This window comes from Alligator sinensis, unplaced genomic scaffold (genome assembly GCF_000455745.1).
Source record: "Alligator sinensis unplaced genomic scaffold, ASM45574v1 scaffold156_1, whole genome shotgun sequence".
NCBI lineage: Eukaryota > Metazoa > Chordata > Crocodylia > Alligatoridae > Alligator > Alligator sinensis.
The window spans coordinates 2798568-2820001 of record NW_005841844.1 but is presented as its reverse complement, the minus strand read 5'-3'; the positions used below and the strand labels follow the sequence as shown (position 1 = coordinate 2820001).

General features: G+C 40.3%; 1 protein-coding gene across 1 annotated transcript in view; it reads left to right on the top strand.

Annotated features, from left to right (window-relative positions):
- CTNNA1 (catenin alpha 1) overlaps positions 1-21434 on the top strand; it is a 166980-nt gene that overhangs the window by 131836 nt on the left and 13710 nt on the right. Inside the window, 4 exon segments of the mRNA XM_025206059.1 lie at positions 7573-7729; positions 12683-12883; positions 14420-14571; positions 20762-20872. Coding sequence (XP_025061844.1) covers positions 7573-7729; positions 12683-12883; positions 14420-14571; positions 20762-20872 — 621 coding nt within the window.

Below are 21434 nucleotides of genomic sequence, written 5' to 3'. Positions count from 1 at the left end.
GAAAAAAAATTTAGGAAAATCATACATGCTTAGCCATCATTTTTTTTTCTTTACTATAACTTTTACATTAAAAGTAATATGCTAAGCATTAAGGTTCATTGTGACAGGAAGTTTATATAGCACCTAAGGACCCATCACAGGCAGTGGAAGACCTAAACAGCATGAGCTTTCTTTCTTAGAAGTTAGTTTTTCATCTCACCTGAACTTATTCTCCTTGTGTCTACTGATAGGTGAACAAAATTCTCTGACCTCTCAGGATCAGCATCATGTAACTTAATGACTGTGTCATATTCCAGAGGTGGTGTGTAAATGATAAGGAAAAGCAAAAACATTTGTAGTATAGGTATAGATGAGGAAGAAACAATAGCCTTACACAGCAAAATACTATATTTACTTGAATAGATTATAAGACAGGGGTGGGCAAAATGTAGCCTGGGGGCTGGATGCGGCCCACCAGGCCATTCTATCCGGTCCACGGGGCCCCTAAAAAATTTAGAAAATTTATATTTATCTGTCTTGGGATGCCTGTCATGCAGTCCTCAATGTCTTGCCAAAACTCAGTAAGCAGCCCTCTGCCCAAAATAATTGCCCACCCCTGTTATAAGATGACCTCCAATAATTAGATTCTATATATGGAAAATGTATCAATTTATTATACTTTTCCAGGTATAGAATCTAATTATTGGAGGTTTGCCTTGAATTTGTGCTACAGCAAGGAAAATAAATCTGGGGGATCATTGCTTATAGATATCTGGTAAAACAAATGGTAACATATGCTGATCACACCTACTGACAAAGCACACAAATGATACCAACCATGAAGACTCCTGTGTAGGAGCTGGCAAATACTAAGAAAAAGTTAAAATGTAATGTAAATTATGTTTGCAGGGTTTTGAAAATTAGACATGCCCTGTGGGGTTTTCAGCTCTCCCTGTGCCTGCAGTATCAGCCTCCAGTCCACTGATGGCCAGGAAGAGGCCATCTCTTTCCTTTGTGCCAAAGACCTTGTATACAAGTATATTCAACTCTTTTTTTTTACTCTCCTCATCAACAAGCTATTTAATCTCTTCTGAATTTATAAACTAATGAATACCTCCACAAACTATTCCAGTACCAGTGCAGGTTCCTTGAGATATTTTAATTGGCACTTCTGTAGAAATAGACAATCTCAAATGCTAAAGACAAATAAACACTTAAGTAGTACAGAAAACATGGCTATCCAGCTTTCTTCAAAGAGGACATGCAGGGGGGCAAATAAGATGAAGTCATAACTGCGCAGTAAACTTGAGCAGATATCTTCATTTCTTTTATCTATCAGGGTAAGGGAGAGAGGGAATAAGCCCAAAAGAAAGGTTGTAAGTAGCCGTAGATGTTACCGCTTAAAGGCTGAGTATTTCATCACTGGCAGAATTTACTCTGTGGACTACAGTATGAGAACAGCTTCTAGCTAAAAGAAATCCCTGAAGCTTGCTAGTGTATCTTGTGTTCAAATTTGGTGAAATGCATAAATAAACAGCACAAATAGTAGAAAAATAAGTATGGTAAATTCTTCTAATTCTTATATTTGATTTTTTTAGGGAGGGGGTGGGTGTGTGTGTATGTAATAAGTCGCCCACTTGAGTAACCTTTGAAAGTGATTGGATGCTAAGCTAGAAAGTTGCTTTTAATCCAGAATAGTGTGTCTGCACAGGTTGCTACACCAGTATAACTATAGGGGCAGGTACCCATATAGAAAAATCCAAAGTGTCACTTGCACTCTTGTAACATGTCAGAATAAACCATTTAATGTAGTTATGTTAAGTAATTGGGACAATTAAAAATCAAAGCAGTGATTTTATTTTTTGCCCTTTGGTTTGACAAGCATATCTCATTTACTGGCAATATTCCTAGAGAAGTTTTTTTAAAAAGTCTCTAGTTTCTTGTATTTTATTTCCAGGTGCATCAGTTTATTAGTGCCTGCAGAGAGTTTTTAGCCACATTGAAGTACACCAAGGGGTCAGCACATCAGACATGATTCCAGCATGTAAATAAAGATGACTTAATTGTTCTTAGCAGAAGCATCTTTTGCATCTCCACAAAGATGGGATTTTGGGGGAGAGGGCTTGCAGGGGAGATTATAAAGAAGTATCAGTCTACATTTTGAATGTGCCCAATCTAATCCTGAACAGTTTTAATAGCAACGAGTAAGCAGATTCCGCTTTCTTTAAGGCAGACTTTTTGTAACCAAAGTAACATTTTTACAGGTGTTAAAAGCATCTAAAAAGGAAAGCGAAGCTGTTCTTATTTTGTACGCTTTTCCTCATAAGCAGACCTGTTGACTCTATTGTACCCTCTGCTACCCTCCCAAGCTCTTTTTTTTTCTCTTAGTCCCTTTGGCTAGGGACAGACGCTCAACAAGCCTGAGCCTGAATTGATTCAATCTTTGCATGTTTGTCTAACCTGGCTAGGCTAAATCAGTTTTGTAACTAGACAGAAATGCAGGCACATGCCTACAGCGGCTCAGGCTAGAACCTGGGAGGGTGCTAGAGCAGTCCTCCCGTCCCTTCCAAAATGCTGAGCTGAGGGGGGCGTGGCCAGGCCCTGGCAGGATACTGTGAATAGGGAGGGTTCCAGCTGGAAATGTTTATCACCCCAACTCAGTGTTTATTACCCCACTAAGAAAACAGAGGGGCATTACTGGTTATCTTTTGTTTCTGCCTTTGTCCTCTGTGCTATGAGGTAGCCAGCATGTGGTCTGCTAGCTAATGCTGAGAGGTGTCTGTGAAGGATGGGAGTTGCCTGCTTAGAGTGGGGTGGGGGGAGCAGAAGCCAGGCAGATGCCTGCAGAGACTGCCCAAGCTCCAGCCAGGGAGCAGAGCAGAGGGGAGGGGACAGCCCTCCTGTGGAGCAGCGAGCCCCGGCCAGCCCAGAGAGCATGCCAGGATGCTGGAGGAGTCCGATTTAATTTAAACCAGCAAGGGGGCTAGGATAGTCATTGCATAAACCAGTTTGCACCAAATCAGTTAAGTCTGATACTACATTCAACCAGGTGCATCTCAAACTAGTTTATGTGCACTGAACATCTGTTTTGTTACAGGTTTAAACCAGTTTCTGATCACTTAAACCAGTTTATATGTAATGTCTGTCCCTTTCACTGCAGAACTGGATAACTACTGGTGCATTCCTTGTATTTCCTTTAAAGCAGCAATAAATTTTGCTTGAAGGTTGAGGACGCAGTTGCCAACTTTATTACAGACTTTTGCATAAGGAGACATTTCTACTACTCCTTGTCCTTGATTTGGGTCCCTTTCCTTGCAGAACACAGGCAGCTCTCAGGGCCAGTCCAAGTAAGAGCCTTGCCTCTGCAAGACTCAGAGTGCAACAATACATGGTGCTCTCCTCTCCAGTTTTCATTCCAGTCTGGTTGGTTGGTTGGTTGATTTTTTGCCCACATTTTTTAGCCTCCATTTATTGATGGCTGATTTTTCCTACTTTTGTTTTAGCTGTCAGCAGCCAGTTTGGCTTTGGGCATGGAGGTGATATGTTCTCTGAGTCAAGTCCATCAGCTGGGAATCACCACAAGAAAGGCAGTGTATGCAAAACAGAAAAGCTAATCAAAAGATGGTTCCAAATCTAAAAAGAGCAAGTCAAATCACTGTTTTTGTTGCTCACAACCCAGTGTGCTCTTTCCTAAAGCACCCCAGATGTCTTTCCTGAGCAGCAGACATTTACCCCAGAACTTTCATGGCAGGCTGCCTTCCAAGTGAAAATTACAGTTCCTCATCCTTGGTGAAAACTGATTTGTGTGAACCCCCTTTTCTTATGGTTTTGAATTACCAGCTGAGAGGCAGAGCATTCACTTTTGAGCTGCTTGTTCCAAAAACTGTAACTAGTTCCTTAAAAATAGAAATGCATGGACTTGAAAAAGGCATGTTGATACAGCTCCAAATTTTCATACTCCAGCTGCCACAATAAATCCAGGAAATCAAAACATAAAGAAAAAGCCAAGTAGCTGCATAAAGGCACTTTGCAGCACCCAATTTTTAAATCCTGGAAGAAAGCGAGCTTACCTGTTTTGGTTTCAGAGCATCTGAAACCAAAACATTTCCTTATCATGGTACTGTGGATGTTTTCATTCTGGAGCTAATGTTGGAAGAAACAGACGATGAACTCGGCCGTAGCAAGAACAATATCCTTAAGGAACAAAAGATTTCTTTCAGTGGAGCAATAGAGACATAAAAAGCCTTATAGTTGTGTGGGACCACATCAAACTTACAGCCATGATATTACAGATAAAGGAAAATTAGATGCTGGTAAGGTTAAAGAGTTTTCCTCACCAAAGCAGAGCTTTCTTCTAATTGTGTGAGTTGGAAGATAATAGAAACAGCCTATTGCGAGAGCTACTAAGCATCACTAAGTTCCTTGCAGACTAGGGGGCTTAAAAGATGAGTTGATGTAAGCCATCCTACACAGTCTGTGGTAAGTAAATTCATAGCAGACATTATGGTTCATCCAACTTAATTTTTTTATTTTGATCTACACTACATATAGGCTGTTTTAGGGTATTCATAGGGTTCCACATTTGCAGATGAGCCATCTGCACCGTTCCACCTAGAACAGGGGAGGGAACAATACTGAAGAAAACTGAAGAAATTTGTCAGTGGTCCAGAAAGAAGGCTTAGTCAGACTACCTGTTTTGCTGCATATTGCCCTATTCAATAGGTGAGTCTGGTTCATGATTCATAGAAGCATGGGAGTTAGCATGCCCAGCATTCCCAAATGTTTTACAGAAAGCATAGTTTTTTTTAGTTCAAAACCCAGTCTTCCTACCACCCACCTCGGCACTCAAAAAAACTACCCTACACACTGTACATGGCGCAGTCTGCACAGGCTCTATATTCATTTGTCTGTATGGCTCTGTAAGAGAGAAGACAGAAAGCTCATGCAGGCATGTTTCTGCTTTGATCATAAACTGTATGCATCTTATAGAGTGAAAAGCCTGACTGCCTCAGATGGACCTGCATGCTACTACAGATCAGTAGCCATAACCTGGATTAAGATGGACAATGCCTTAGTAAAGCTAGCATATCTACCAAAACTGCTCACTAGACATTAAAAGTGGGATACTCAGGTTTCTGTTAAGGCATCTATTAGGCAAAAAAAGTTGTTTCTGTAATGTCCCTTTAAAAACACCCCACCAGAAAAACAATCAGTGTTCTGGTTTTTCTCTGACCCCTGCCTCTCATCTCAAGCTGACAGTCTTCTAGGTGCAAGGTTCAGTAACAGTACCTGCTGGTGGATGGAGAAAATCTTGCCTGTTAGTTCCTTTTCAGTAAGGGAAGCATGCTTGCTGATGTGGCCCTCTCTTGCTAGTAATATAGCAAACCCTAATTTTGCCATGAAATGAGCTGATTCTAGGAGAGATGTTTGTCCATTTTGGCCAAAGCCAAATGGAGAGCACATAGCAGTGTAAGTAATTAAAACTTTGAAGAAAAATATGGGGTGGCCCTATTACTTTGGCACATTCTGAAGACTCTCATTGCCTTCTTGCAAAGAGAGGTACCTAACCTGGGCATAAGGGATGGGGCTATGCTTTTTGGACAAGAAATTGCTATGACAGTTGCTCTTTTGAAAGTATACTGCTTACATACCTATGCAATGTATACGTATCACTGGTGTTAACGTTAACAGGTTGTGTATTACTCCTTGAAGTATGTTTTCATGCCTCATAATTGAAAAGGAGGCTAGAAGAAGCATGCATTCAATATTTCAAGCCTGCATACCACCAGTCTCTCTGTTCTGGTAGTCATGGTTACTTGCAAAATAGAAGCTGAGAGCAAACTTCTGGAGGCTTGCCTATTTTAGCCTTTGCTAGTAGAATTTTCATTACTTGAATTCATCCCTATAGAGTTGTGTGTGTCCAGATCCTGCTGTTTTTGACTGACAGGCTGATAATGCTTTAAATAAACCAGGCTGGGGGCAACAGGTCCTGCAGTGTCTGTATCAGACTATGAGAGTATAGAGCCTTGAAGATAAATTTTCTGCTTCTGTCATCTCTGCCAGGGTAGATGCTTAGCCTTGACTGATAAACCCAGACCTAAAATGTAACAAGGGCTTCTCTTAAAACCATTCTTTTACGCATGCGGAACAACAGTGGCTGTGATTAGTCTGTAGCATAATAGTCTTGGGGTGAGAGAGGATTCTCACATCCAAATGTTCCTTTTATATAAAAGACATGAAAAACTTGTGGTTTTATTTTTTTTAAAGAATGGAACCCAAGTAAACTTCATTTTCTTGACAGTAGGAAGCTTCATTTAAAACTTTACAAGTTTCAGAGCCACGGTTATAATAGATTGTCTTCAGCATACTCAAAAGAGTAAATTTGTCTGATACCTTGGGGAGGGTTGGGGGTCCATTTAAACCTTAACTTACAATAGCCAGAGGCTGAGAGAATTAGAGGGAGTGCAGTCTTCTCTGCAGAGACCCTTTCATACACCTGTTCTAGCCTTTCACTTTTCCTGAAGAGATTGCTGCTCATGCCAGACTGTCATTCATGTTTGTCTACATTACAAAACTCATCAAGTTCATTTTCATTTGTGACCTAAATCAGGATTTTAGCTGAAGTCTCTAGATACTAAAAAAGAGCATAGTAAGGTGCTAGCCTCCCTAACCTGGTATAACTTCCAATTTTTTTGCATTCGTTGCTAATTTCCAAGATCCCTTCAATAAATCGGCCTGCTTTTCCTGTCTGATTCATTCAGTGCCATCGTGACATGTTTGACATCACCATCACTTCCATATTTAGTGAGTTATATTTAAGAAAATGGGTTGTGACTTTTTTTTTTAATGAATCAGGTAAAAAAAAAATGAATTTTATAAAACAAAGAACATCTGTTGCTTACACAGTTTAGATCAGCAGCTTTGGGAAATGGTACACAGAACTGAAAAGGTACAGTGAAAAAATGTGTATGTTAAATTTTGAGTTAATTGGCTGCAACTTTTTTTGTGTGAGACAACAATCAGGATTGTCCTTTTGATTATTCTTGATTTCTGGTGCTATAGCAATCTGGACTGTTCCCAGCTAATTTTCTTAAAACATGGGATGGTGCTAACGTAGGGAACGATTCTAAGATCACAATCTGCTTATTATACTCATGGAGGGATTTTAGTCTTTAAATCAAGTAAATAATTTGTGTAATACTCTTTTTCTTCCATACTTCATTATGGCAATGGTGCACAAAACCTCATTTGGCTTGCTGCATGCCTTCAACCAGGGTTTTGGCAAAGGTTTTAAGGAACACTGCCTCAAGCTATGTTCAGCTTCAGCCCTTCTAAAACAGAATACTTCTGAGATGAATACTCAAACAAGTCAGCTTCAACTTTCTGCAAGTGTTCAGGTGCATAAAATGTAACTGCTCATAATATATCTAGAAGTGAAAGCAAGTTGGTCATGAGCATGACTGAAGGACTTAATTATTTATTTTGATGGAATAGTTACAGAATGACATTAGCTAAACTCTGGCTATGAAATTCATAAATTTAACCTACTGGTTTTAATTGTATAACATAAAAACAAGCAAACATGTTTTACAGGTTATTAATGCTGCATTGGCTTTGGCTGCCAAACCACAAAGTAAACTAGCTCAAGAAAACATGGATCTCTTCAAAGAACAATGGGAAAAGCAAGTCCGTGTGTTGACTGATGCGGTCGATGACATCACTTCCATTGATGACTTCCTGGCTGTGTCGGGTAATAAGAGTTCTAATATTATACAAAGAGACCACCAACTGTCTTTTGGACTTAATTTAAAAAATGATAATTATTCCTGTATTTCAGAAACTTTATTTTTTGCTGCCTTTTGCAGATGTAAGGTCTCAGTGAAGTTGTGGTTCATCTTGGTTCACAAGGATGAAAGTATAGTAGTGTGTATGAAAACAACATGGGATCTTGATACAGCGAGAACAAGATATGGCTCAGTTGTAAAAAACTGAATAAAGCAGTTTAGCTTTGGTGGCACTACAGGGTATATAAAACGTATAGAAAAATATATTTACTGTCAATTTGCAAAAACAGCAGTGTAAATGTAATGACAGATGTTTAACATATAAATACATTTTAATTGACATACACACTAGAGATACTAAAATAGCTTTATGGAGTACTCTGACACACAAATTATCATCTTAGCTCTTAAAGGCTCACCTGAGTATGAACAGATAGAAGAAATAGAAAATATTTTAGTGAAATTTAATTCTGAAGTAGCAAAAATAGATGCATTCAGTTCACCTTTCAAAAATTCTTCTAATTATGTAAACACAAACTGATAAGCACAGTGAATTGCATTCATAGAGAAAATGTGTTCCTAATGAAACTCTTTATCCGATAGCAATAAATTTCAGTTCTGCCTCAGAGTTCAGCAGATATTTCCCTTCTTTAATGAAGTACTTGCAAAGGTGTTGTCTATATAAGCCAAAGTAGGACATATAATTCACAGTCAGTGCAGTCCTACTAGCAGGTGTACTCTAGAAATAACTGGCATTTATTTTCATGTCATCTAATTCTCCTAGAGTTAAAATTTAAACTCTTGAGTTAGGTCTACACAAATTTCTACTGCTTCTACTAGTGCAGTACTAAAGATCTAATTTTCTTAATGCAAGAATAGCCTGAATGTCATAAAGGGTCTAAAAACTACAGTGTTTGAAAGGTTTCACAAAGTTGCCATGCTTGAGAAATGTCAGTTAAAAAGTAGTTTTAAAAAAAGTGCAAGCAGCTTTTCCATCAGGAGTGACCTACATCTGAACTAGATAGTAAACTTGGCATTCCAGCGTCCCAGATTGTGTACGCGTTTACATGCTCGCTGTGGCTCACTCCTTCTCTCTCATTTAGAAATAAAATAAATAAAACTTTTGGATGAAACTTTGCTCCTGTGCTGAGCATACTACATCCTCAGAAGAGGCATTGCATCAGTTTACCCAGCTTGCCTAATGTCTGTATAGATTGCGCACTTCAGCAAGGCTTTTAAACACTTTACCTAATAGCTGACTGAATGTGGGGGATTAGTGCTTTTTAATCTAATAGTTGATTCAATCTGCTATTAGGTAAGTACCAAAAAGCCCCACTGAAGCACGCAATCTATACAGATGTTGGGTGTGCTGGGTCAAACTGTCACACTTATAAAGTTCTGGGGTTTGGTAGGGGGGTTGTTTGGTTTTAGGGGGGGTTCCACATCTGTCAGCAGCCAGAAGGACTTTAGATCTAACAACTTGGTATGTGCAACATAGGCACAGAAATAAATAAATAAGCATAGTTCCAGATAAGAAGACTTATTTTAAGAATTGCTGTCTCTCTGAAATTCCTGTCTTTATAAAGACCTATTAACATATCTTGATTATGTGCTTAAAACAGTCAAACTGGATCTAGCCTACCCCCTTCCTACATCCTTTCTCTTCCCCACAAAGAGAAACTAGTACTAATCCATTAGAGAGGAACAGGATATTGTCAACATACTCTTTAATCATTCTGAAGAGTTCCAGGGTCTTGACACTGGCCTTGGTGAGACATTAGGAATTTGAAGTACCTCTCTCTGGAGCAGGGACTCTGAACAAGAAGAAACATTTACCTCAAGTAAGCTCCTGATGTACCAAGTGTTTTCTTGGAAATACTGGATCTTTGAAGATGCTTAAGAGCATTCAGTAAATGGACCATGTATTTATATTCACTGAAGTCTTAAGATAAGTTTGAAATTTAGCAAAGTGCTACAGATTCTTTGAACTTCATTTGAACAAAGACATTCTTTATAATTTTTTTTTTCCAGTTTGCGTACTTAAAACTGAAACCTTTTTGTATAACTTAGTGGTGGGTATAATTTTGAGGCAAACTCTAATTGGAGAGTTAAATATTTTCTTATACTAATAGTCTTGTCATAATGGGTGTAAACTGAATGTAAAAGGATCTGTGTATGTCCCTTATCTAGCTTGGCTCTTGACTGTTCTGCACAGGATCCTGTTCTTTCAGGTGAAAGACTGTCCAAATTCTGAGCAGCTGGGGTCTGCACAGGCCATAAGGCCCCTTCACCCTCAAGTGCAAGGGTAGGAAACAGAAGCTGGAGAGGGGCAAGTGGGGCTGGAGACCCCAGCAGCAGGGGTGGTGGGAGGAGTAGCAGCAGCAATCCCTTGTTTCGAGAGTGATCTCTTCCACAGCTCATTGATGGGTCTTGAAGTGACTTAAGAGTCCAGTCCTTGAGCCACAGATCAGTCTGCAAAAGTTGTAAGTCTTTCTACTGGGCAAAGTAGGCCGCAGTCTGGACTTTCTTTCCTTTTTCTTCCTCTATGCTCACTTCTCTGTTTCAAGGGCAAAGACGCTTTACCTTGAAGTGAAGTGCTGCTTTCTTGAGGTTGTGGTGCCATTGGAGTCAGTAGCCCGCTCCTCCCAGCTCTTGATCAGCATCTGTTTTCTTGAGGTATGTGTCTTTGTGGCATTTCCTCTGGCTGCTGTAAGATCTCGGGCCACAACTGAGCTGGGTGTAGATCATTTCTTTTGGGAGTTGAGTCGGGCATTCCAAAAAAGTTATATCAGTCTAAAAATGATCAACCCAATCTAAGTTGGACTACCTTCAAAGTAGAGTTAACTTAGATTGGGTTAGCCACTTTTCAACTGATCTAACCTTCCTGGAACTTCTGTAAAGTTCATATTTAGTTGGACCTAACTAGGGACCTAAGTGTGAGGTCTGCAGGTGGGTGAGCTAAGTTAGATTGGGAGGCCATTTTTATCACGATCTAATCTCCCCCTAACTCCCCCAGATATCTTTGTTGGAAAGATCTGTGACCTGGCTTGTATTCTTATAGTCAGCATTAAGCTGTCACAGTACAATTCACCCTCTTGCGCCCATATTATTTACTTGGCTCACTGACATTCATTTTATATGAGAAGGCTTTCAAGAGGTATCTGGCATCACTTGTACATTGAGGAAATCTGAACAATAAACCATATATTTTCTTCTAAAACATGTTGGATTTTTTTTTTTACTGGTTTGAATTTCATGCTCTTTCTTCATCAAATACTGGTCATACAGTGGGTCCTGGCATCTAGTTACCTCATCTCTGTTCACTGGATTATCAAAATACACACATACTTTCTGCTCTTAAGGCCACATTTGATCCTCAGTTGAAATGTGAGATGGTGGTGCTTCAGAAGCTTTTGAAATAATGTCACCTGGCACTTGGTAGCCTTATGTAAGGTTAGCTTAATTTTTTTTTTCTTTTTTTCCTTCCAACTTATTCAAATCTAACAGTCAACTCCATACACTACTGTATTGGTTTTCATTCTTAATACAGATAGTAAAATAGCCATTTTGCAATAGTCTAGCCAAGGGAAGAAATGTGAGTTGGCATGATTAGGTCAATGGTAGGTAGCATTTGAAACTCTATAAAGTGACAGAATGAAAATACCTCACTAGCCTTGTTTCATGGTAGTTATTTTTCAGTATGACACTACAACATTGAGATAGTACAGCTGGATTAGCATACTGGTACTTGATGTGGAAAACTGATATCTAACTGTTTGAAAATGTGATTTTTAAGAGCCAAGATTTTAAATGGGGGTATCCAAATCCTGTAGGGAGCTCTGGAAATGTCCACTTGGGCTCTTTATAATTGTGTATTTCATTATTTTGTTCTGCTTTTTTTTTCTGTGAACATTTAGTATGTTTTATCAGTTGAGGGAAATAGTCTTAAATTTCAAATATTTTAAAAAGTAAAATGCAAACATAACATCAGAATGTTTTGTACTTGTTGAGTCTGGGCAAACAAATGCACCATTTTATCCACTTTAAAGAGAGGTAGGGACATCTCAGGAGCACACATTAACAGGTTTGCATCATCCTGTTGTGATACAGGTTAGCTATATCACCTTAACTTTGACTGTGAAGGAAGCAGAGTTAGTGGTTTTGCTACACTTGTACTGCAGCAGGATTAGGGAGAACTTAAAATTGCATTGCAGCAGCCTGTATGGGTAATATTTGCTATCAATACAATTGTAAGGTCTGTCTATACCCTTTGAGAACTAGTGAGTAATACCCAGTACACTTTCATTTGTAAAAAAGGAGGAGCCTGAAAGAACTCTTCCCATTCAAATTGTTGCATTTAATTAACTTAAATGATTATTTCCCATCTCCTTTAGTGTTGCCATGTAGTAGATCTGATTTTGTGCCTGTAGATTTATGCAAAAAGATTGTGCAGAAAACGAGTAACATCCTATTAACAGGTGTTGATTCTGTTAGAGAATGTTAATGGCTTGAATGAGTTGTGGGGACAGATGGCAAATGACCCCATATCACGAAACTGGGAGAGGTTGTCTGCAAAAATGTTGGGTATGGGCATGAGCACTCCAGGGGGGGAAACCTAGGAGCTGACAAGATAGGGGTGAGTTGAGCAGCCCTCAGTTTGTGTGTTGAATCAAGTGTGTGTATTGTTGGGTGGGAGGGGTGGACTTAATATAATGTATGAACTTGGTTTTTGGAAGGCAGGTGCTTAGTTATTGCAACAAACTACTTTGCTTTAAAAAAAAAACCAAAAAACCGCTCCAGGAAGTGGTTGAAGATTTGATCCTTGTTCTTTTATAAAAGCTTCGTAAACTCAAACTATATTGCTGTACAGGATAGGAAGGAAACTGTTCCCATCTAAAGCCTTCTTCTTTTACCACCAGAGAATCATATTTTAGAAGATGTAAACAAATGTGTTATTGCTCTCCAAGAAAAAGATGTTGATGGTTTAGACCGAACAGCTGGCGCAATTCGTGGACGCGCAGCTAGAGTCATTCATGTTGTCACTTCTGAAATGGATAACTATGAACCTGGAGTCTACACAGAAAAGGTGTTAGAAGCAACCAAGTTGCTGTCCAATACAGGTAGGAATAAATTACTCTTTGCTGTTTTGGTTCAAAATTCATCCCCCCAACACAGTGGCAGGGGACATGGGGTTAGACCCCTGCCCCTTGCCTCTCCTGTCTGCCCCTTTTCTCCCCTGCTGCCTGTAAGCACTGCCTGTGCCTGTCAACTGCCCCACCTCCCAGTTCTGGGGCACTTAGCAGCAGTGGCAGCAGCCTCAGCTCAGCCAGGCCAGGGAAGAGCAGCAGTAGCAGGTTGAGGCCCAGCTGGGTCAGAGACATAGCCCAGCCAGAGCTGAAGGAATGTGGCTTGATGGAGGGTCCAGCTGCACAGTCTTCCCTGCGCTCCATCCAAAGCATACAGATCAGTCTCTCTAGCCGCATGCCCATCCTGTGCTGTATGAACCACCGTGGCTGGCGGCAGGTGCTCGAAGCTCAGAAGAAGCTCCCCCTTCCTATGCTGACTTGGCGCAGGAGGGGGGGGCCTCGTCTTAGCTGCACATAAGTACGGTGTTAGGATACTCTAACGATTTGGGCTCAGTATCAGATATGCTCTATGCAGAATTTTCATTAAAGTCAATGGGTGGTGTTTGAAGAGTGGTTGCAGAATGAGGATTTTTTTTGCTTGTTAATTAGCCTAAAGTTTTAGCAATAATGAAGGATTTATTGTTCAATGTTTTTATTATTAAACATGCATCTCTATTTCATTAACTGAAGTCAACAAGATGTTAGAAGTTAGCAGGGCAAGGCTCAGTCACTGAGCACACTTTAAAAGATGAGCTGATCATGTTGAATTATTTCACAAAGCTCCTCAATTCTGCAGCCTCCTCAATGACTGATTGGATTAGATTGGTCAGGTGTTGCAGCTGCTGGTTACTGGTGTCATCTGAAGAGTTTAGACTGGTCTTGAAGACCAGTGGATACACATAATAAACTTCATTCTATTCCATTTTCCTTTGAATTAATATATAATTATAAATTAAGGAAAATTAAATTACTTACATTTATTCATTTGTTTTAAGGAAGTGTTGTAAATAAATATATGCCCTCATTTGCTAGCTAGAATTTGGGTTTAATGTGTGGACTTGCTGGCCTAGAATCTGTCTCTGGTTCTCATATTGCACCTATGTAAACTTAAAAAAAGGAATCATGGGGGGAGAGGAAGAAGAACTGTAATAAGTACAGTATTCCTTGCTGACGATCATACGCTCTCTTGTCCCACAGTCCCTAACTGCCCTAAACATCTCCCCAGGTGCATTCTCCTGCTTGCTCCCCTCTTCAACCATATAACCATCTTCCTTGAAGTTGTGTGGTTAATACAAAAAATTGCGGAATGTTGCTAAGTTGGGAGTGGGGAAGAATTTCAAAGCAGTGATGCACTGATATCTTTTCATCTTTAATAGCCAAATGTTCAAAACTTAAACAAGACTCTTGCAAGATTTTCAGCCTCGGAGCCTTCGATATTGTCCGTCCTTTATCAGGATATGTGGCAGAGACTGGGAGGGTTGTGGGAGGCCACTGCCAAATGTCATTATTCCTTTTATGTCCTTAATTCAGTTATGCCACGTTTTACTGAGCAAGTGGAAGCCGCTGTGGAAGCACTGAGTTCTGACCCTGCTCAGCCAATGGATGAAAATGAATTTATTGATGCTTCACGACTGGTGTATGATGGAATTCGGGACATCAGGAAAGCTGTACTAATGATCAGAGTGAGTGGCTACAGGCTTTACTTATTTTAAACAGCATTCTGCTGTCACTGATTTTGCTCAACATTTAGTGAACTAAATGAATCACTCCCTATGCAGAGAAGGGAAAGGTTTTCATGTGTATCATATAAACATTCTAAATCTAGAAGCTGTTAATCAGCTTCTAAATAAAGTGTTCTTTATAGAATACTTCAGAATGTATGTTTTGACTTGCACCTCAAACTTTGTTAAATGGATCTGAACATCAATAGTCTGAGCTGAAGCACTAAACACCTTTGATGTATCTATTTATAATGTAGTGGAAATGTATTTTTATTTGTATGCTGTAACTAGTGACTTGGGTAATAGTAGCTAGACCCTTGCTACATTCAGTTTTATATTTTAATCATTTTAAGATTTTTGTGGTTAAATTAGATCTCTTTCCTTTAAGTACCTTTTTATAAGAATTTCATATAAGTTATTGAAAAATAAGATTGGGATCGATGTAATAGCTCCCCTTGTCTTTAGATGCCTTTATAAATTAGCAATATAATTACATGTACACTAGCTTTTTTAAAGGGATTTTCTGTGCCTGCAGTTTGCAGATACAATTTATATGAGTTGGATGTCTCAGTGCGTGATAGGTGAGCCTGGGGCAGGGGAGCCCAACTTGCAGCAGATCAAAAGACAGGCAGCACAGTGGCAGACAGGACAGAAGGAGCAGTAGCTCAGGCAGGGGAAGGGGTTCAGACTGGGAGTCAGAGAGGGTATGGGACCAGTTTTGTGGCACACCTGCCAAAGAGATTGGCTTTATGTGAACTAGAGCATTACTTGAACTTGCAAAATAGTACCTGCAGTTGGAAGGAAAGAAGCAAAAACTGAGGTTGAACTATGGGCTTGGTCTTTTGATAAAACAAGACATATGGGCAGGGCTTAAAGATAGGAAAGATGGATGTGGAGATTTTTTGTTCTTCTCTTCTTTCGCTTTGCCAGGCTCAAATGCATTTCTGCCCAAGGCCTTCTTTCCTAACCCTTTATATTTAGTAGATTTCATAGACTTTAGAGCTAGAAGGGACCTTGTGAGATCATCAGGTCCAGCCCCCTGCCCAAGAAATCAGCTGGGTCAGATCACTCCAGCAAGATAAGCATCCAAGCAAAGGTATCCAGAGTAGGTGATTGCACCACTTTTGAGGGGAGTCTATTCCAGACTCTGGGAACTTGGACAGTAAAGAAGTGTTTCCTTATGTCCAGTCTAAAACAGTCTTCCATCAGTTTGTGACCATTAGACCTTATCTTCCCTTGGGGTGCCCTGGTGAGCAGATGTTCTCCCAGTTCCTGATGCACACCCTTTATATACTTTATAGGCTGCCACCAAGTTCCCCCAAGCCTTTGGTTCTCCAGGCGAAAGAGTCTTGTGCCGCTCAGCCTTGCTTCATAAGACCTGTTCTCTTGACCACTAATCATGCAGGTGGCTCTCCTTTGGACTCTCAAGCTTCTCCACATCTTTTCTAAAGTGTGGAGCCCAGAATTGGATGCAGTATTCCAGCTGTGGCCTCATCAAGGCCGTGTAAAGCGGGAGTCTTGGGTCTTGCTTGAGTGACCCCGCTTCCCCATAATTTGGTGTCATCTGTGAATTTAGCCAGTCTGTTTCTGATACCTGAATCCAGATAATTTATGAATATATTAAAGAGTACTGGTCTGAATACTGAGCCCTGGGGGACACCACTGGTTACCATGCACTGTGTTGACTCAGTTCTATCAACTATCACTCTCTGGGTCCGGCCATGGAGCCAGTTCCCCAGCCATCGGACCATAAGCTTGTCAAGCCCGCAGTTCCCCAATTTTACCATGAGGACATAATTGGAGACCAAGTTAAAGGTGTTTTTAAACTAAATATATGACATCAATCTCTTCTTCTTTGTCTAGAAAGAAATGAGGTTGGTCAGGCAAGACCTACCCGCAACAAAGCCATATTGGCCATCTCTCAAAATGTTGCCTTCTGTTAGCCTGTTGTTGATGGTTTCTTTTAATTTTATTCCCCCCCCTCCCCCCCCCAAGGTCTTTCCAGGGATTGAGACAAACTGGTTGGCCTGTAGTTCCCTGGATCTTCCTTCCTTTCTTGAAGATAGGCACCACACTGGCCCTCTTCCAATCTTCAGGAACGTCTCCTGAGCACCATGAGTTCTCAAATGTCCTCGCCATTGATCATGCTGTGATGTCAGCCAACCCTTTTAGCTCTCTTGGATGCACTCCATCCAGGCCAGCTGACTTGTGGATGTCCAGCGTCTCTCAAGGTGTTCCGTCACAAGATCTTCACCAATTTTAGGTGTATGATCGCCCATACCCTGGTAGTCCTGCATCCTGTCAGGCAGGGTGATCCCCTCGGGCTAGTAGAAAACTGATGCAAAGTAATCGTTGAGGAAATTAGCTTTTTCCTGGGTGTCAGCTGCCCCATTTGGTTCAGCAAGGTTCCGATGTTGCCCGTGAGTTTTTGGGGGTTTTTTTCCCCAACTTCCCACGTATTTGAAGAAGGACTTTTTATTGTCCTTGATTCCCATAGCCAGTTTGAGTTCAGTTTCAGCCTTGGCTTTTCTGGTCCGCTCCCTACAGGTGCAGGCCAGTACTGCATAATTCTTAGTGGTAGTTCCCAACTTCCATCCCTCATAAGCTTCTATTTCAGATGCAGAAGGTCCATGAATTCCTTGTTGAAACAAGGGGGTCTCCCAGCCCTTTTGCTGTATTTCTTACGGGCCAGAATAGACTTCCCTGGTGCTTTTAGGATCACGTCCTTAAGGAGCGACCACTCATTGTGGACTCCCCTCCGTGTCAGGTCATGATCTCTCAGGGCCTCAACAACCAACCTCCTGAGCTTATGAAAGTCAGCTTTCCTAAAGTCGAGGATTTCTGCATTGCTGACTTATTTGCCAGCTTTGCAATGGATAAAGAAAGTGATCAACTTGTGATCACTGTCACCTATCCTTCCTTCAGTCCTCAGGTTACTGACTAGGTCATCCCCTTTGGCCAGTACCGGACCCAGCAGCGCCTGGTCTGCAGACTTCTTGAGTCAAATAGAGCTTGTCAATGCAAGTGAGGAAGCTTCGCAACCGATCGGATTTGGATGAATGCTCTTCCCATGAGATGGTGCAAGTCACCCATGAGGACCATGTACTGAGAGGCATGCAGCCTCTGCCAGTTCCCTAGAGAGTTCATGGTCAAGCTCTTCCTCCTGGTTAGGAGGTCTGTAATAGACCCCTACAGTTATATCCTCTTCACTATGTTCTCCCCGTATTCTAACCCCAAGGGTCTGAAGTCATCCTCCTTGGGTGCCAGTCTCAGCTTGTAGGGCAATGTACTTAGGGAAATGTACTGCTCCTTCACCTAGAAAGCTACAGCCCTGCCCTTCATTGCAACATGACCGCTCCTGTACAAGGTATAACCATCGATACCTGTGGTCCAGTGATAGGTAGAGTCCCACCAGGTCTCTGTTATCCCTATGAGATCATATTCATTTTTACTTAGCAGAAGAGCCAGTTCCTCCTGTTTGTTCCCGATGCTCCTGGCATTTGTGTACAGGCAGCTAAGCCTGCCATCAGAAGCCCTGGGCTTCCCTGTCCTCTTAGAAGAGCCCTGTCTTTGGGCTGGGGTAGGAGTGAGTTCCCTTCTGTTACCTGACCTACTGATTCTGTGGTTGTCACTTCCAGGGCTTGCATTAGTGATTGTCTACCTTTCCCCTGGCAATCTTAGTCTAAAGCCCTGTCAAGCTATTGTTCACAAGTTGCAACTATGTCTTAGTAGTGAGTTATTCTCTACCATGTAACCACAGAACACAAATACGTATAAGAACCATTGCAATATTTATCTTCTAGCTTTGATTCCTTAAACTTGGCATAACAGAGCAAAGGACGGTGGAACTACTGTGGAAATCATAAAATGAAATTCCCATTAGCATTGATATTTACCCCTTTGCAGCTTTGGTGGATCACCAATATTAGTCGGCACACCAGTATCTCTTTGCTAGGCTACAAATGAATTTTATTCACTCCCTGCTATAAGTGAGGTTGCTCAGGACATGGAGGTACAGCTGCCAATTCTTTGTTTTCAGCAATTAGCAGAGCTGGCACTGCCAGAAAACCTGGCTCATTCCCTTGTGCCCCTCATCTGTGCTGGGGAGAAACCACATCTATGATGTCAGGGTGCCATGGTTTTATTGCAAGTGCCAATAGCTGAAGGCAGTTCAGTAGTGACACATCAGTGACCTAAAAAAAAGTCAAAATGTGAAAACACTTCAGTATTTGTTAGCTGAAGGGCTTTAGTTGTAGAACTAATTTAGAATAGAATAAAGCCATCAAAACAGAGATAACAGAGCACCATTTTACAGGATTCTGTTTCAAATTGGAACACAGAAGCATCCCTACTCTCAAAGGGAATGCTGCTGAGCAGATTGGAGTAAATAAGCCATTTAAAGTTGAAACGTAGATCGGTATGGCAGAACTCACTGACGGATGCTTCATAGTCTCTTGAAAAAGTCCCTCTTGCCTGATAACTTTTGGTTTCTATTTTTTGGTTGTTTTTTTTTTCCAAAACTAAAGTTAATATATTGAATCCATTGTGGGGGGGAAAAGATCTTGTTTTATTGAGAAGTATTTAGTTTCTTGTCTCCCTGTTTAAAAACAATGATATCAGACGCATGATAATTCACCTCAATTGGGTGGTGTTTTTGTGTGGTGGGGATGAGAATAGGGGATACGTTAAGGTCCAAAGCCTTCAGACCATGAATGCCTTTTAATGTTAGTATCAGTTTTTTTTATCTTTTTTCAATAATTTTTGCTAATTGGGCATGTTACAAAACAAAAGATTCTCCCTCTGCTTTAAAGAACATCCTGTAAATTCCTTGTCCCTGGCTCTAGAGGTGTTCACTCAAGTGTTTCAGCATATTTATTCTGGGAGTGAAAGGCTTCTCTTCTGTGATGGAGAGACTCTAGAAAGCTCTAGGTTTAATATTCAAATTATGTCTTTTTGGGGCCAACCAGTTAATGTGATCATCAATAATCATCATTTGCATTGCAAGATAGCTAATCAGCATGGCTCCTGGTTTTCTGTGATAACAAAAATCCAAAATTTTCTGATTTAAAAAACAAACAGACCCCCAAATCCATATTTTTCTATGACTAAAATGAAATCCCACTATGTACACACACACACATGTATACACACATACATACATACACACACCACACACACTAACAGATCTAGTGGCATTTTGTTTTAATCATGGAAAAATGTGGATTTGGGGCTTTTGGGGGAGTTTGTTTTAATCAGAAATCTGGATTTCATCAGAGAAAACCAGGATCCCTGCTAATCAGCACATTTATAAAGTGCAAATTGTAGGCAAGAGATTGGCAGGAGTAGTGTGTTAACATCTTTAAACCTTTTCATAACAAACTTGCATTTATCAAGTTCCTCATAATTTCAGCTATGAAAAATGATCATGGAAAAAGTACCAGCTTAGACAGAGATGTATTATTTTTACTATTAACAGATGTTGTTTAAACTTGTTAAAAATTTTGCTGTGGTTTTAGCTATACCCTCATAGCAGTAAAAATAACCTCCAAGTGAGCTGGAATTAGGTCAACTGTGTTTAGCCTACAGCATGAAAGTTGGCCCTACTAACTACACATTTTAAGCTTTTCCCGTAGGCAAAGAACAAATTTTCGTTTACTGTAGCCATTGTTAAATCTACGGATACTTTGGTTTTTAATACTTCTAAAAAGTGCATCCACTGCTATTGTGAAACAGGCTTTAAAGTTTTATGGGACTTCATCTTTGGGGTCTCTGAATAAAGCAGTTTAATAAAAGATAGGGTACCTTCTGCTGTCTAATTAAATGCAGCTACCTTGTTCAGATATCCAAGACCTTGAGAACAATGCTCCTAACATTATTCCATATTTAATGTAACACAGCCTTTTATATAAGTGCACATTGCCAGTTTGAGCAGTCTGACATATGCAGCCATGTAAACATAAACTAAAGAGAATTCCCACTTGTCTTCAGATGAAAACCTTAGATAATCCACTCTATTTATCCCATCTCTTCTCTCTGTCTCTAATATCAAAGCTCACAAGACAGTATTTTTTGTTAGTTTTGAGAGGCAATTTCAATTCTGTTGATCTTAGCTTTGACATGTTGAATTATATCTTGTTTTTTCTTCCCTCAGACTCCTGAAGAATTAGATGATTCTGACTTTGAGACTGAAGACTTTGATGTCAGAAGCAGAACAAGTATTCAGACTGAAGATGATCAGCTCATTGCTGGGCAAAGTGCTAGAGTAAGGAAAATGTTTAAGCACTACATCCCCTTAGAAGAAAAGCTTTAACTTGCTCTGGAAACCCAATTCAAATCTGTCACTTAAGAAGCTTGGTCTTTTGTCTTCCTCTTTTAGAAAATGTTAGGTATAAAAACTGACATTAATCTCTTCTCTTCACCTGCTGGAAAAGGAGGTTAAGTGAAATGTTACACCTGAAAGGTATCAAAAGTCTATCTTGTTTTGGGCAGTGAAAGACCAGAATTCTCTGGATGCTGATAAACTATAAACTTTTTCATCACAGATCCAAAATAGCTGCCTCCATTTTTAATGAGGTGGGATTTTTTTAGTGAGGAAATACCATATTTACTTGACTGTAAAATGACCCTGATTATGAAATGATTTCCCAGCCCCTCATCCTGCCAGTAACTAGATTCTGTGTATAGAAAATGTATCGATTTGATTATAATTGTCTAGGTATAGAATCTATTTATTGGATGTTTGTCTTTAATTTGTCCCCCTCCCACTGCTACAAAGGGGGAAATAAATCTGGAGGTCAGGTAGCCCCTTAGCCCTCTGCCTGCCT